This window comes from Lampetra planeri, chromosome 12 (genome assembly GCF_965212315.1).
Source record: "Lampetra planeri chromosome 12, kcLamPlan1.2.h2, whole genome shotgun sequence".
NCBI lineage: Eukaryota > Metazoa > Chordata > Hyperoartia > Petromyzontiformes > Petromyzontidae > Lampetra > Lampetra planeri.
Window position 1 is genome coordinate 3,124,784 of NC_136118.1, and position 17,617 is coordinate 3,142,400.

The window sequence follows — 17,617 nt, forward strand, 5'->3', positions numbered from 1 at the left end:
CTTTCCGGCTCCCCGATAGCCCCTCCCCCCCCCATGCATCCCCCCCCCTCTCTCCGCCCCAAGGCCCCCACCAACACGCTCAAAACCACGCCCCCATTACACCCCCTCAACTAATAGCTCCTCCCCACCTTTACCATCACCACCAACCCACCGCTCTCCCCATTAATCCTCCAGCAATGCCCTCCCCCACCCCTGCACCTATTGACCCCTCCCACAGAGCCCCAACCAACCCACCGCTCTACTCAGTCTCCCGCCCCTCCACCCTTGTCCCCCCCACCCTTGCACCTATCCCCTCCATCCTTGCACCTATGCCCCCCCCCCCTTGCACCTATCCCCCCCCACCCCAACAACCCGCTCCGCCTCGTCACCCCCCCCCCCCTTCATAACCCCCTCCCCCTTCATAACCCCCTCCTCCTTCTACCCCCCCCCCCCACTTCTTCCCCCATCTACCCACACCTCAAGCATTACAATAACATTAATCAAAGTATCCACATTGGGTGGGATGACGTGTAATAAAATAAAGCAGCCCATGTATCTTTAAAAGCTCATGAGGATTGCCAAATGCCGTTTACTTTTCATCATCACTGCTGCTAACTGTTGCTATGCCGTTAGCCACAGAAATAAAAAACACGATTTTAACTGCATTCTATTCGTTATTGCTAAACATGGTATGCTTGTGTTTATTTTGATACGAGCCTTTTGCCCGTCCAAGGTGTATTGCAGTAAATCTGAAACTTGCAAGCGAAAAGCAGACCGCGACGTGATATTCATTGCATTAATTAGTGCAATTTGCAAGGGCGCGGTGACACAGACTTATTTCATTTATAAAGGTTCTAATCCCTTGTTCATCACGACGTCCTTTTTACTTTGATGTATCAACAACAGCGTTACGGAGATCACGTGACGTGATGGTTGTGAGTTGACGCCGAGGAGGGAAGAGGCGCCTCGCCCCGCCCCCATGTGGAGTGACGTCACCCGCTAATAATTATGAATGGGGCGGGGGGGTGTCCATGTGGAGTGACGTCACCCGCTAATAATTATGAATGGCAGGGGGTGTCCATTTGGAAGACGTCACCTTATGATTAATGAGGGGGGCTGTTCGATGTGGAGTGACGTCTCCTGTTCATGATTATTAATGAGGGGGGAGGGTGCTCCATGTGGAGTGACGTCACCTGCTCATGATTATTAATGAGGGGGGCTGGTAGATTTGGAGTGACGTCACGAGCGTTGCACACAGACATTCTTGGCTCATAGTAGGTAATAATAATGGGGGGGGTGTCCATGTGGTGTGACGTCACCTGCTCATTAATATTAATGAGGGGGGCTGGTCGATGTGGAGTGACGTCACAAGCGTTAAGGACAGACATTCCTGGGTGATTATAGTAGGTACTGTATTCATGATTTAAAAATATGGGGTTGTATTCTTAAGTATTCCCGAGTTCATATAGCAAGTCTAATATAGCAAGTTAATCATAAAAAAAAAAACTTCCACGGGCAGAAAATTATATGTTGACGTTTCAGTCGACTGGCCTTATTCAGGTTTCTAAAGTCAATGTTTACGTTAGGTTTCCACCAGTGGACGCTTTAAATTAAATTACAATACAATCTGTTGCATTGTAAGTGAATCTCGAGCGCCTGAACATGTTACCATTTCTTGTTATTTTGACACTACACGTGTATTTTACATTGTGTATATATATACACACACACACTGTTTATGTTATAAATAAAAGCAATATGTGTATGCGTGTCATTGCGTGTTTGTCATTGCATGTGTCACTTGACACCCTTACAAACAAAGATGTTCCATCGCAGGGGAATTTCCAGGTACAATGTTTGTTTAATTAGCAAGAATTAAAGGTACTGTATTTTTACAAATCTCATTCGTCAATAACATTGCGTGGCCTTAAAAAAAACTAAATCAATGCCCCTTGTTCATAGAACATCATTCTTCACAAGCACCCTTGTCTTCTCAAATGTATTTGCTGAAATGTTTTTTACCAGATCTTTTATTTTATATATATTGTCCCATCTATTGTCTCGCTTAATTGACCCAACACACTGTGCTGGGCCCTGCCTCAAATGTCTAATAACCATGTGCGGATGCCAAAACTGCATTATTAATGCATTACGTATTGCAGTGTTTAGAATGTACAATAATACTACTACTACTGTACACACACCGCTTTCTAACACGAGACGTGGTGGTGGTGGGGGAGTGGTGTCTGTCTGAAATGGAGGGCACATTCTCAGCTACCAAGATATAGGACACGTGGTTATGTAATGGTATAACATATAACGTCATTGTGGTAATTAGATAATTAAGCACTGTATATCGGATTGCAGTCCGCTATACACTTTTTGTTCTATATGTCATTTAAATTCAGTAACATGCGTTTAATTAAAAAGTGTTACGTATCATACTCTGAACGGTAATCATTGCTGCGTTGACCTAATAATTAATTTCGATTTCTTCACTGAAGATTAATAATTTAGCTCTATTTTGGCAGAAACTGCCGTGTCGTTCTATTACGTATTCATGCATCTTTTTTATTATTAAATAATGTAATGTTGTTAATGTACGACAACTATCATGAAAATAACAATATATTTCTAACCCCCCCCCCCACACACACATCCTCTTTATTCTAAGACATCTGAGCTAGAGTGGAAGAGTAGGCCAAAAACACACACTGCAGAGGGGACTCTCTAGAGTGGAAACCCTTTAGCCACCGGTGGTAATAGCAAGCAATTGCAGGGCTGCGCCTTAACCCTTTTACTTTGATGACAAAGACACTGTTTCAAATAAACAATTACCGTACACACATTTACATTATTCATTCATTTTCTTAGAAACCGTGAAAGAAATGTATGAATGAGCACCGATTACAACTGCTGCATATGCACTCTGATTCACCAGCAATGACGTGTCACATTCATGTCACGACATGTACTATCCACTGCTGGATGAGGGCCTTCGAAACGGTATTTCGGGTCATGATCGGGTGGATATTGGACCATACTTCACCACGCTGGGTGGTGTGATTTGGTGAAGGCAGGGAGTATTGATGCGGAACAATAGAAAGTCCAGTTCCCTTCATCATGCCACTTGCACACTTGAAAGGATTTGTTTTAATATACTGTATCATTACCGAAGCTTCTAACTCGTATCTTATAACCCTGAACACACAGCCTCTGTAAAAGATACTGGAGGTGTGTGTGTTTATTGTAATGAATAACAGTATCATTCTATCATACGCAATTGTTTCGCCTTGTGTTATTAAGGAAAAGTTGGGGGTGTGTGAGACCAGATTTGCAAAGATGGAATGACATGTAAAGGTTTGTGAATTAAAATGTCCCCGAACTATTGTTACAAACACAAATTCAACAACGACAAAAATACACACTTAAACATATATTCGCGTGTGTATCGTTAACGTGTCTAGATTCCAAGCAGCTCGCATGCGAAGTGCTTTACAAAGCCGGCTTGGTTTGAGAGCCGTGACGTCGGTGCCCTTAATCCGAATTACAGTCGTCTTCCAAGTGGCAAAAAACACAACCTTTCTCCCTTGTTTAATGGGGAAAAGCACCTTATCTAAATGGGCAATTGGTTTTTGAGATTTACCTAATTTAATGTCATAATGCATAGCTTAAGAGTATTGCGGTTACAAGGAGGATTATGATGATAAGTGAAAAACGTAGCAATTTTCCTAAAAGCAACACGTTTTCATTCAGTGTACAGGGTGGTCCAGATGTCTTATGACCCCCACCCCCCATTCAATTCTCTAAAACTTTATATTTTTGCATACCAATTGGCGTGAAAGTTTCTGCAAATAAGCAAATGGAAAAAACCGTTTGGGGTCAATTAATTGGGGGGGGTCACATCTGAACCACCCTCTACATATCTGAATCACAAACGTGGACACTGTCAAAGGAACAGGAACAACACATGACAAGTGCGCCAACGAAACAACTTCGAAAACTACACTGAAAGACGACAAAAGGAACACGTGAATCGATGAGAGAGAGCACGCGCAAGTCATATTAGCGTGTGAAGAAAAAAAAGTTGGGGGGCAGCATGGAAAGGACACATCGTCGCTAAAAAGAAACGATGGCCTGTGGTCAACACTCTTCATAGGACGGAGTGGCAGCCAAACGTGAGAACGTGCCCAGGAAGACGACCCCCCCCCCTTCACAGACGGTGTTGCTGGAGATAGATTCAATCTAGATTTGAAGTTTGGCCCACTTCAGTAATTGTTTCTTGCTGTGGTTGTCGCACCTGATGACGGACCGCTTGTGTCGCGCCCGATACGTCGTGATTTAATTTGATTTATTTTATACCACCGTGACTTTAGCGAAAGAACCAAAGAAAATGAATAAGGAGATTCTCACATTGCAGGACTGTCAAAAAAAATGTCGACAGCTTGCAAAGGCATCCATCCAGTAGCTGACAAAGACCACGGCTGATGGTGATAATAATATACCTTTCATTTATCCATGAGAGCCTCACTGAGTCTCAGCACTCTTTTTGCTGGAGGAGACTTGCTGTGGGATTGTTTGGCCAATTCTATAAATACGTGTTTGGCTTATGTGACCGGAGCCGAGTGTCTGTGTCTTTAAATAATGTGGAGATTTCTGGCGGCTACAGGAAAATGTTTCATCCACACATTACAGGCAAGCGGCATAAAATCCCCACGTTCCTAATCTCTCTTACATATAGACGGTGATAATATCTTATGTCCCCGAGTATTCTGCAAACGCCCCATGATATCATTCTTCTCAAAAGTAGGCCACCGAGGCGGTGATTGCATACATCTCACACGTCAGGCACGGGTATAATTATCCTTTTACAAAAAGTGTAAAACTATGTAAACGTTGCACACGGTACATTTGTTCAAAATAACAAAAAACATTGCAAAATATGCAAATTCGTCTTTAACAGTGAATAACAAGCACACACACGCACTTGTATAATTATTAATCATTATTATACAAGACCTACTCTATTTGGTAAACATTCAAGGGAAAAGGTAGGGTAGTGGTTTAAGCACGTTTGCTATGAATATCCCTCCCCTACATCAACATGCACGGGACAACCATCGATAAAGTATGGTCCAACAACCCCCATTACCGACACACCATTGGGAAACCTTAATCGAGCAGCGGATTTAGAAGAGCCCTAAATTATGATTACAATACTACTTGTATTATATAGATCATGCGACCGTCTAGACTCGAGAGAGTCGTGTCTATTGCAAGGGAGATTTGGGATTAAACACAGACTCTGTCTCTGGTTACCCAAGTCTCAATTGAGAACGAATTGATTTATGTCAACAGCCCCAACACCCACCCTTGTGAAAACAAGAGACTCCATCAATCATCCAATCAAGTGTGGGGGGGAAGGGGGTGCCACCGTGGCACATCGCGCAATAACCATCACCACCACGTGGCACATCACGCAATAACAATCACCATCAAAATAGTGCACACCATGCAAAAATCATCACCACCACGTGACACATCACACAATAACCATCACCACCACGTGGCACATCACGCAATAATAATCACCATCAAAATAGTGCACACCATGCAAAAATCATCACCACCACCACGTGGCACATCACGCAATAACCATCACCACTACGTGGCACATCACGCAATAACAATCACCATCAAAATAGTGCACATCAGGCAATAGCCATCACCACCACCACGTGGCACATCACGCAATAACAATCACCATCAAAAGTGCACATCATGCAAAAACCATCACCACCACCACGTGGCACATCACACAATAACCATCACCACCACCACGTGGCACATCACGCAATAACAATCACCATCAAAATAGTGCACATCAGGCAATAGCCATCACCACCACCACGTGGCACATCACGCAATAACAATCACCATCAAAAGTGCACACCATGCAAAAACCATCACCACCACCACGTGGCACATCACACAATAACCATCACCATCAAAATAGTGCACATCATGCAAAAATCATCACCACCACGTAGCACATCACACAATAACAATCACCATCAAAATAGTGCACACCATGCAAAAATCATCACCACCACGTAGCACATCACACAATAACCATCACCAGCAAAATAGTGCACATCATGCAAAAATCATCACCACCACGTAGCACATCACACAATAACAATCACCATCAAAATAGTGCACACCATGCAAAAATCATCACCACCACGTGACACATCACACAATAACCATCACCACCACGTGGCACATCACGCAATAATAATCACCATCAAAATAGTGCACACCATGCAAAAATCATCACCACCACCACGTGGCACATCACGCAATAACCATCACCACTACGTGGCACATCACGCAATAACAATCACCATCAAAATAGTGCACATCAGGCAATAGCCATCACCACCACCACGTGGCACATCACGCAATAACAATCACCATCAAAAGTGCACATCATGCAAAAACCATCACCACCACCACGTGGCACATCACACAATAACCATCACCACCACCACGTGGCATATCACGCAATAACAATCACCATCAAAATAGTGCACATCAGGCAATAGCCATCACCACCACCACGTGGCACATCAAGCAATAACAATCACCATCAAAAGTGCACATCATGCAAAAACCATCACCACCACCACGTGGCACATCACACAATAACCATCACCACCACCACGTGGCACATCACGCAATAACAATCACCATCAAAATAGTGCACATCAGGCAATAGCCATCACCACCACCACGTGGCACATCACGCAATAACAATCAAAAGTGCACACCATGCAAAAACCATCACCACCACCACGTGGCACATCACACAATAACCATCACCACCACCACGTGGCACAACACGCAATAACAATCACCATCAAAAGTGAACATCATGCAAAAACCATCACCATCACGTGGCACATCACGCAATAACAATCACCATCAAAATAGTGCACATCAGGCAATAGCCATCACCACCACGTCGCATATCACACAATAACCAACATCACCACGTGGCACATCACAAAATAACCATCACCACCACGTGGCACATAATGCATAACCCATTATTACCACCAATAACGGTCACTACCATCAAGCGGCACATCATGAAATTACCACCACGCGACACATCACGCATTAACTATCAACACCATGTGGCACGTCACGCAATAACCATTAGCTTGCATGTCAAATAATTAATCACCAGCCGAGCTCGAATTACTGTCATTAAGAGAGACGCGCCCAATATCAGCGAGCCACCAGTTACTGGAAGTAATCAAGTGGGGGAGGAAGGGTAGAGTGTCAATTTATAATAATTACTTTTATACTATTCATTCACTAGTTTGTTTAAACAGATTGTGTCGCTCCGCTTAATCTCCCCAACACGAATGTATTGTTGTGATGACAACCGATGGTCGACAACAATGACCGTGGCATCCAGAGGAAGGGAATGATCCCGACAGGATGTCCACCCAGGAGATGGAGCAATGATGAAACCAGCTTGCGTTGTGGGTGCTGGGTGGACCATTAAATCATCGGGTCGTGAGTGATTGCTACGCCTTGGGGGAGGCCTTCATTCAGCAGTGGATTGATCACGGCTGATAATCACGGCTTACTTTGTGTCAATGTGCCCTTCATGTTGACACGCTCACCCCCTATACAGTTACCCGAGACTCACAAGGTATTTAGACGCTATATAAACTTAAATTAACGTTTTTTTTATTTGGAAGGGGGGGCAGGGTCGTTTTCTGCAGCTAAACCGATCAACAGATGGCATCGTGACCCCGTGCTTAACGAAGGGAGCTCAGTGCTGCGAGTGGTTTAGATTAGACGTGCAATGCTTAGTGCTATTACGGTAGCTATTAAGGGTAGGTGGGGTTTATAATTACGGTTGCTGTGCACATGGCTCAAGGGCCCAACACACCAAGCGGCCAACAATAAGGAGCACTATTAAAAGTTGTACTATATAAAGAGTTCACTTTTCTTGAATTGGGCAATGTTATACGAATTTGGGGGAGGTGGTTACTGTGACTAGCATTCGTAAGAAACGTAAATATGCGTGCACAATCGTCTGCTAAATTAGCCAAAAAAAATTAAGTTCACGTAAATTCCACAATTGGGTAAAATAATCCAAGTAAACTTTCCAACAACTGCACTGCAAGACAAATGCCCACTTCGCAGGCTGGTGCTGTGTCGCACCTTGGGCTGCTGCATAGGGACACTTGCCACTGGGTGTCCCCTAAATATTCAATTGTGAAAGGAAATGATTGAGATGTGATGGAAGGCCCTAGAAATGCAACTCCTTCATTCTCCCAATGTATCAATGAATACATAACAGTTCGTGCAAAAATAATAAAATACAGAATGACCCATCAACATATCACGTTGCATTTAACTAGGACCCATATCATAAAGAAGGGGTCATTGTATGTAAGATTAGCAGCTCACCAGAATTCGTTAAAGCAAGCCTAGCTCTGCTGATGTAAGTTTGCAGAACTTATTTTGAACCGTACGTAGAGTTAACCGTGTCAATCAAAAGTGCGGGGTGACTAAACACTTCATGTTTAAACTAGTCCAGAGTTTTGCTTGTCTTGAATGAATGGATATGTGAAAGGAACTAATTGTCCCGGTTATGTAGTTTCGCTATTTATATTCTCCACAATGTCATTATTATTATTATTTTGATCAGCCTATGGGTCTCTATGAACCGTCATCTCCAGCAGAATTATGAAAAAATAAGAACAGGTTTTACACTTTCTGGAAACAAAACATGTGTTAAGATGTTCAAATGCCAAATAGAAACCTTTTGCAAGGAAATCGAGTCTACATTAACCACAGGTAATTTGTGGTGAACATGCAAACAAACATGCTCTGATAATAATCATGTGCATTGTTTTTTAGGGCCAATTCTCACCAATGTCAGACCAGAGAACACTGCCACAAAGCGAACAGCACAAAGCCAATGCAATTAAACCCATTCTTTGTTTTCATACTTTGATAATGGCGTTAAATAATAAAAAAGGTCCCATGTTGTAGCTGCTCACAATCCAGCAGAATGTGTTTAAGCGAGGCAAACTGCCGTGGTTCTGTGTCCAAATAAGGCCACACAATAAAGCATTGTGTACATTGCCTGCCGTTTAGCAGACTGGGTAAAACTGTAATTTGTAATCAAACAAATTATGAAGGGAGTGAGTGGGTAAGGCAGTGGTTTACGAGCACAAATAAAATAAAAACCAACTAACCCCGTTCATCATTAACACTGCCCCGACAACGGAGAGAGATATAAATATATTTAAGGTTAGTGTTTCTGAACAAACGAAACATTGTGATAAGGGTCAATCGGTGCGAGTCTTTGTTAAGCGTTCTTAGATGTCAATTAGGCACGCGTTTTCCCAAACGGGGAAAATCGGCCGCAGATATAAAGAGATACTTTGATTCTAAGCGATATTTTGTGAGTTTTTGTTGTAATTGACAACGAAAATCAAAGGTCACAAAGCAAGCGGCCGTCACTTCCCTGCTTTTCCCGCCAAAAAGCGCGGTCACGTGACGCCGACGTTTGCTTAAGTTAATAAATTATATATTTTTCAAAAGTCAATGTTTACATTGTTGTTTTAGCGACGGAACTTTAATATAACAAATAAGTAAATGCACTTACGACAATTAAGATTGTAATGCTTAAAACAATTAAGATCGTTATTCGTAAAACAAATGATTACAATTCAATCTAGTGAAATTCGAAAGTAACAAAATCCAACACAATTGGGGCTGGAAAAAAATGTTTAAAAAAAATATTTGATATCCGAAAAATAAATGCCATCCGAAACTCTATTGACCCCCTTTTTTCTCGTTACTAAGACTAAACCACTGCAACAACCAGTGCCGTGACCACACAACGTGTGCTCAACTTAGATTCAATTCGACAATTGTGACATTAACGTTGAAGTGTCATTGCGACACACATCACCATCATCAACGTTTCACTTCATCTAAGCACCCACCCCAACTGCATTTTAACCGATGAACTACGACGTTCTTTCACAAACACCCCCAGCCACCATCAACCACGGCTGTTCACACAAAAGGAACCGCTTGCAAACGATTCCAACCCCCCTTAAATGCCTGGAACTGGTCAAACTTTACTAATCAATGCACAGGGGGGGCCCTACTAAAGAGAAACGAAAACGAACTGGCTGGTAGCTCGATAATGGACACTTTTTTAGTATCTCATCACAGACTAATCACATTCGGTATTCAAAGACTATCGTTCATTTAAAAGGGTAGTCAAACCCGACATATTTTTTCTCATATTAAAGTGTCACCGATAAATTACACGCTGACCACGCGGTCATCCGTTTGTGTAGATGCCACACACAAAACGACTGATGGGAGAAATTATAAAGATAAAAGAACAGGACATTTGTTTTAAATCTCAAAGCCTCCACACGTTTCCAACACCAAATCTCAAAAACCCTTACACGAAACCCATTCAAACTTTTGTCCCATGGTAATAGGTTTTTACCCTTTCAACTGGTACAAAAACTAACACCTTTATACAAGGCATCATGTTTGCAATAACCACAACACAAGCAGTCAAAATGCAAACAAAAATAAACAACTCTGATAATGATATGCACTGTCCTTGAAGTTGATTGGTCCACACCCGAGACAGCTTTTCTTAGAGCCTAAGAAGATCTCCATTGGTGTTGGACCAGATGACGCCAAAAGGCATACAACTCAAAAACAGTGTCCCATGGTTTGCTTACAAACATTCGAAGATGCACACAAAAGTCGATTAGAATACAGGGGTTCATTGTAGAAGTCTGTGGTGGATGGGAGCACCTATAACACCTGGGTTGTGCATGGTGTTCAGCCCATTCAAAGCAATACCGAGACTCAATTCGTGCTTGGCTTTTGAAATCTCAACGAGACTGGCCGCATCCATGGAGATTTCATCACAGGCGGATGCATTACGCATTTACACGTTCAATTACGTTATTAGCTTATACCCAACGCACATTCCAAGAGTGTTTGTACGATGGACAGGTAGGATGGAGAATAAGTATTTCAATCTTATCGCGTGTCCGAGTTGCTTTCGCGAAGAAGAAATTCTAAAAATGTCTACGTATTGAGTAACAGCGAAAATAAGACTCCAATGTGCTTTTATGCAACACCAAAGGCAAACCTATTTCAGGTCACTGCTATGCTCTCTATATTTAGCAACTACATTGTACACACTCGTGGCAAGCGCGGGTATTTTGTTTGAAAAAAAATACCTGCAATGCGAGTCCTGTGCATCATCAATATCTCGCACTCCAAACTATTTTTTTAACTGCATCTCAAGTTGTACACTATATAAAGTAACAATCATCATCAGCAGCAATGGACAAACTACTCCCCCCCCCCCCCCCAATTCAGATATAATAATCCAACAAAGTGACCATACAAAAGATGTTTTCATTCCTATGATACAGCATTGCAATGTTTGACTTTTATTGCTTTACGTTGAACATTAGTTGAATCTTCTAACTCAACAGTTCGTCTTTCGTGATATTGCAATGTAATGATCCACTGAGGCCACGCACAGGCGATTTTAAGGCTCCATCTCCACAGTAAATACTCTGTTCAACACTTTCCATTCTTTGGCTGCCACTGTGTAGTTATTTTTGACCATCCTAACTTATATAGCGATGGTGTAAGTGTCCGGAAGAATTGAGTTTTCTTCACAGTTTCGAAAATGATCATTCATGCGATAATAAGCACATATACAGGCCCCACTAACACAGTAACACACATATATACCAAGTTACATTACACAACACACAAGCAATGTATATTATGAACAACGTAAATACTATACATTCTACGCACATCACACACACACACAAATGAGGTATCAAAAATATAAACTTTAACATTTCTAAGACATTCATCAAAGCCTCGCCCAAAAAAAAATCTTGTTTGGGTGGTAGCCGAAAAATAAAACACCAGCGAAGCATTTTTTAAGGCACAGGATATGGTGCAGGCAACCCCCTTATTATACAAACAACAAACACTTGTTTCACATGCCTATCCACACTGCCCTAAATATAAATGGGTCTGGTTAGTGCCAACACGACTTCTCGATTATCGAAGTGGTTGCCTGTTATCTAATAGCTACTATTGGTGGAACTATTGAAGCTCCCGATTTTAAAAAAAAACATGGTAATTATGAACCATTTTAAATAGATATTCTTATAAAGGCACCATGCAAGTCAAACAAGTGCTCTAAGTAGCCACTCTCTCTCGCGTCTCTATGTGCTATGAAGGGCTATTGCCCGAAACGTCACCGATTATATTTTTTCTTTTATGGCAGTGTTATTTACGGAAGTGTTGAGTTTCACTGCTGCACTTAGTGCCAGCTATGACCATTCACTGGAAAAAAAGATTTGTGATACTGCCCTGGCAGTGTTGTAACAACAAAAACTCAACATTCGTCAATACCACTGCGCCGAATATTAAAAAAAAAAACGTAATGGCCTTTCTTCATAGCAGAGATGAAGAAGGGACGTGAATATGTAATGTTGCCCTCTTTAATGCAGAGTTGTTGATACATTATTAGGGTATTTACAATTAAATGGGCAATACTACAGCCATCCACATTACCACCCTTGATCCATGAATGGCTCAACAGCCTCGACATTAACATATAGCCTTTGCTCATCACACCCCTACCCAACGGGCCATTCGAAAGAATAGGAGACATTGGACCCCATCACAAACAAAACCAGTGCCTTGCTTTGGCACAAGGGAACGAGCCCTGCTCACTGACACGCAGTCGGCGAACGGATAATGAATCGGACGAGCGAACCAGAGATGGACTTTGATCGTAATAGAGGAGCATTTTGGAGAAAAAGACAGAAAAACAAAAGCCCGTTTCAAATAAAATTAAGTGTCGACAGTGAATGCACAAAGCATTTGCATTCCTCTATTTTTAACAAAAATCCTTAATAGATGTATGATGACATTGCACAATCGAGAGAAATGGTGGCAGCAGAAGCTTTAGAAGTCCTCCATGCAGCAGTGGACGGATCGAACATAGCTGGTGAAGATGACGATTAATCGATGGCCCCCCCGCATGATTTTACATAAACACATATCACGGTGCCACCATCGAAAAATGCTGCCGAGACCATTTACGTCAGCATCTCCCCGACCTTTAAAACATTTTGAGTCGCAACATATCATGTTTTGCGTCTGCAGTGTTGTTATTGAATCCTCCCTGCTATATAATGAAGGGCATCATCAAGGGCATTGATTGTATAAGTTAACCGCATCTACCTCTACACGTCTGCATGGTCGAGGCTGATGAGAACTGAAGAAGCTGACTGGGCTGGGTGTGAATTAACATTTGTCTGCATGAATGGGCCTTGGGCCTGGATTAAGGAGTTCTTTGTGGTCCTGGGTGGATGGGTGACTGTGTCATGGCCTCAGGTAAATGAGGCTTGATGCTTACTATTGGCTTCAGCGAATGTTTTAATCAATATTATCCCAATGGCTTGGTTGAATTGGTTATGGCCTGGGAAAATGGACTAATCAATGTCGTTCCGCAGGCCTGTGGGTGAATTGACCATGGCCTGGAGTTGGGTGGCTGGATGATTAAAAAAAATGGTCAGCCGGGCAATGTTGGTTGTGGTCACCTGCCTGCGTGGGGGTGCATCTCCCCATGATTGTGGTACAGCTGGCTTGGGCGGTTGAAAAAATACCTGGATGCAAATTGAATGACCTTGTTTTAATAAATGGTAACCCCGTTGCATGTAGGTGTAGGTACAGAGGGGGGCTTAGTCTCTCACTCAATAATATCCCAAATGCTGCTCTATTGGCTTGGAACAAGGTGTATCGGCGCAAGGGACCAACCACTAGGGTACAGGGTACGCCTTACCCATAATAATAATAATAAGCGCATATCATGTTACCCAATACTATAATCCCCATAAAATAATTTATATTTTGCCAAAATAAGGCAAGATGGATGTGGCATCTTAAACTAATTACCAAAACAGCTTTCTTGACTGTTCTGGTTGAAATTAAGCCCTGAGTGTGGATTTAGGTGTGTGTGTGTAGGAAGGGAGTCTGGCTGACTGGCTTGGCTCTGAGTGTCCGTGAGTGACGTGTGTGCACAATTAAATAAGTGTGGGGGATTGGGGGTGGGGATTTGGGAATTGGTGCATGGGGTTTGAGGATTTGTGGGGGGTTGGGGTGGGAATGGTGGGGGGGTGTGGGTTGGTGTATCGGGAGGGAATTGGTGATGTGGGGGGATATGGATTAATGGTGGTGGGGGCAGTGGACTGCACGCTCTCTCACTTGTCCATGTTCGGCCGCTCGTCCACCGGCAGTGTCCTCTGGCTGGAAGTAGAGCCGTGAGCTGGACAGCATCTCTCCACGGCCGCTGTCCTCCCACAGCAGCTGCAGCTCGGCCAGGCAAGCCGGCTCGCCGGGTGCCCAGCGCAGCGCGAAGAACTCCCCCAGCGCCAGCACGCGGGGGGCCCCGGGGCGACCCTCGTCATCCGCGCACCTCCTCCTCCTGCTGCTCACGCGGTGGGGCCCTTCCTCCCCGGGGCCCGCGGTGGGCCAGGCTGGCACCGAGGCGGGCCCCGCTTCGAGGGGGCTCACCGCAGTGGGCACGGCCCCCCCTCCGCCGCAGCAGGGCCGGAACGTGAATGCTTTGTAGAAGGTGTAAGGTCCATGGGATCCACACGGGGCCCCCACCCACTATAGGTTGGAGTCGCGGGCACACCGTGGAGGGGGGTTGTGGAGAGGATGAGGCCGAAGGTGGTGGTGGTTGAGGTGGAGGGGGGTGGGTGAGGTGCCAGGGGAGTTTGATAGGGGGAGGGTGCAGGTGAGAGGATCGTGGGGTGAGTTGAGGTGGTGGGTGGATCGTGGGGTGAGTTGGAGGTGTGGTGCATGTGGTATAAGTAGTGTCCGATATAAGACGACACACAGGCACATACACAAAAACACAGTTTACGTTGTTGGCGAAATTTATTCAAATGCACACATCCACACACACACGGTACACACATAGCTATGTAGTATCCTATATATTGTAAAATACGTGTAACTATACAATACCTTCCAATACATTGATGAAATAATACTTATTAAAATGCACGATATTATAAACACAATTCCATTGCATATTAAAATGTATACACAGCAGTACACACGCACTCGCAATTAACACTGCTTTATAAACAAGACAAATACACAACAGGATGACGTTTCGGGCAATGGTCCTTCTTAGTCATAGAGCTATGACACGGATTAACTGGCTATCATTACACAATTTACACTGCAGTTCCTTAATTACGTTTAATTAAGTTTCAGAGCACACGGTTACTGTATTCTACGACAAAACACGATTAATGGATAATTGCAAGTCAAACACACACATTAAATCACAGACTACCCATATCGGCTGTAAGACATTGAAAATACGTCCGATATCACTTCATCTCTGCAGAAAAATCCAGAATAAAAGTTGCAAGTGTCTTTACTTGAAAGGGCAGACGCACACACAGAGACTCAACAACACAGTCAGCCATGAGCTCAGCATTTTTTTCTCGCTCTCATTTGCACCGCCTTAAAATCAATAATAAACTTGTCTAATTCACAAATACTTTTTTTTTTCAAACCTTTGTTTTTATCCAAATCAGACTCAAACAAATGTCTTGCAGATAACAATCACACGACAGCGGGAGTGGGAGGAACACACAAGTAACAAGCGTGTATATATATTATTTAGTTATACGTACAATAATTGTTTGTATGTTATTCGCGAAAGGAAAATTAGATGGGACTGGCGGAAATATTCAATGAAACTTTCACGGACGTGCATCCCAACAATGCCACGCAAGAGACGAAGCGAGGCTTGGGTGGGGGGGGATGGGCACTTAATTTTAAAAGGAAGCAAATAGTTTGGGGAGGGTGTAGGACGTCAATTAAAATGAGAATACGTGACAAAAATACACAGGGACTGATAATTATGTTTGGTGCGTTTAAAAAATGCTTCTTTTTGTAGTTAAAAAATAAATAAAGACGGCAACTACGTTGAAAAAAACCCCCAGATCGAATTTTAATCTGCGTTCGGTCAAAAGAAATCGCGTCGCCACGTGACTCGCTTAGGGAGGAGGATATTTTGTGTTTCTAATTATAACCGCGACTCTTTCGTTCTCCCAGAAGCAAATTCTGCGCTTAATTCATTTACGTTTACGGCAAACAAAGCTAACGTTGTTGTTGTTACATGCTCGGCGAGTTTAAATGTCGCGGTCGTTAATATTACAAATATGCGTTTGGTCGTCATTTGGGGGGGGGGGGGCGATTATTGTTTGTTTGGCGACTGCTGTTGCGTTTTAATGTTAACGAATGTTGGTTTTGTGCTTTGCTAAATCCGCGAGTTTTTTTTTACTGAGCACGTCGTAGGAGGCGGGAGGATACAACAACAAAGGTCATTCCAATCGGCTCTCTCGCTCAAAGTTGCGACTAAATAAACCTAAATTAAGTGCAAATTTAAACAAAAGTTTCTAATTGCCACGTTTAAACTACCGAGTACGTGTGGATGCCTCCACCCCACACACATCACGACCGACTCGTCGATATCCGAAGAGAGTTGGGGGGGGAAGGTCGCGGACGCATCAACCAACGCGGAGCGGCCACGAGCGATGATGATAACCAGGCGGACGACGCAACAATAACGCTATCTAATTAAGTGCTTGGAAATTTCCAGATTTTTTTTGAATTACTCATCGTTCATAATAATCGACGTCGTGCGATGGGGACGACAACCTTACCTCGATTGGGTTGTGTTCCATAGCGCAGCAGCGGCGGCGGCGGCGCTTGATTGAGCCGCGTTAAGTCTCTTACACGCCGCGCATTCTCCGCTAAAAGTTGGGGCTGCTGCTGCCGCTGTGTAAATTACATCGCCGGGCCTGCTGCACGCAGACTCTGCCCATCTCCCTCCTCCTCCTCCATCCCCTCCTCCCTCCACCCCACCATCTCCCTCCCCATCATCTCCCTCCCACCGTCCGCAAAACCCCTCCACCAACTCCCTCCTCTCCCCGCGACTCACATCATGCTGATCCACGCCCCAACAACCAAACCACCACCCCCATACCCCCATACGCTTACACCCCCATACGCTTACACCACCAACACGCTAACACAAACATGGATATGCACAGCCACATGTACATATGCACACACCCTCCCCCCCTGTTTTATCCACGTCATACGTACATTGACCTCCCGACACGCTGAAATACGTCCACTTTAACATATTAATAGACACTCCACAATAACTGTGAACGTAGTACTGTATAATTAATATGCAGACGTTGCAAACATCCCCCCCACCCCATACTCGCACACGCACAACACACCAAAACACATAAAACAGACAGACATACGTCTACAATTATACACCACTCACACATACATACATACACTCACACACATACATACACTCACACACATACATACATACACACGTTCACGTTACAGGCCTTCACACGCACGCATATATTCACGTATCCACCCACCCGACACACGCACACAA

The 17,617-nt window shown here is 43.7% G+C and overlaps 1 protein-coding gene across 1 annotated transcript in view; it reads right to left on the bottom strand.

The window, feature by feature from the left end:
* The window catches only part of LOC144721523 (uncharacterized), a 61,327-nt gene extending 44,287 nt beyond the window's left edge, over positions 1 to 17,040 (bottom strand). Inside the window, 2 exon segments of the mRNA XM_078599196.1 lie at positions 14,368 to 14,775; positions 16,854 to 17,040. Coding sequence (XP_078455322.1) covers positions 14,368 to 14,775; positions 16,854 to 16,874 — 429 coding nt within the window. The 5' untranslated portion in view covers positions 16,875 to 17,040.
* Between the last annotated feature and the right edge of the window lie 577 nt (positions 17,041 to 17,617).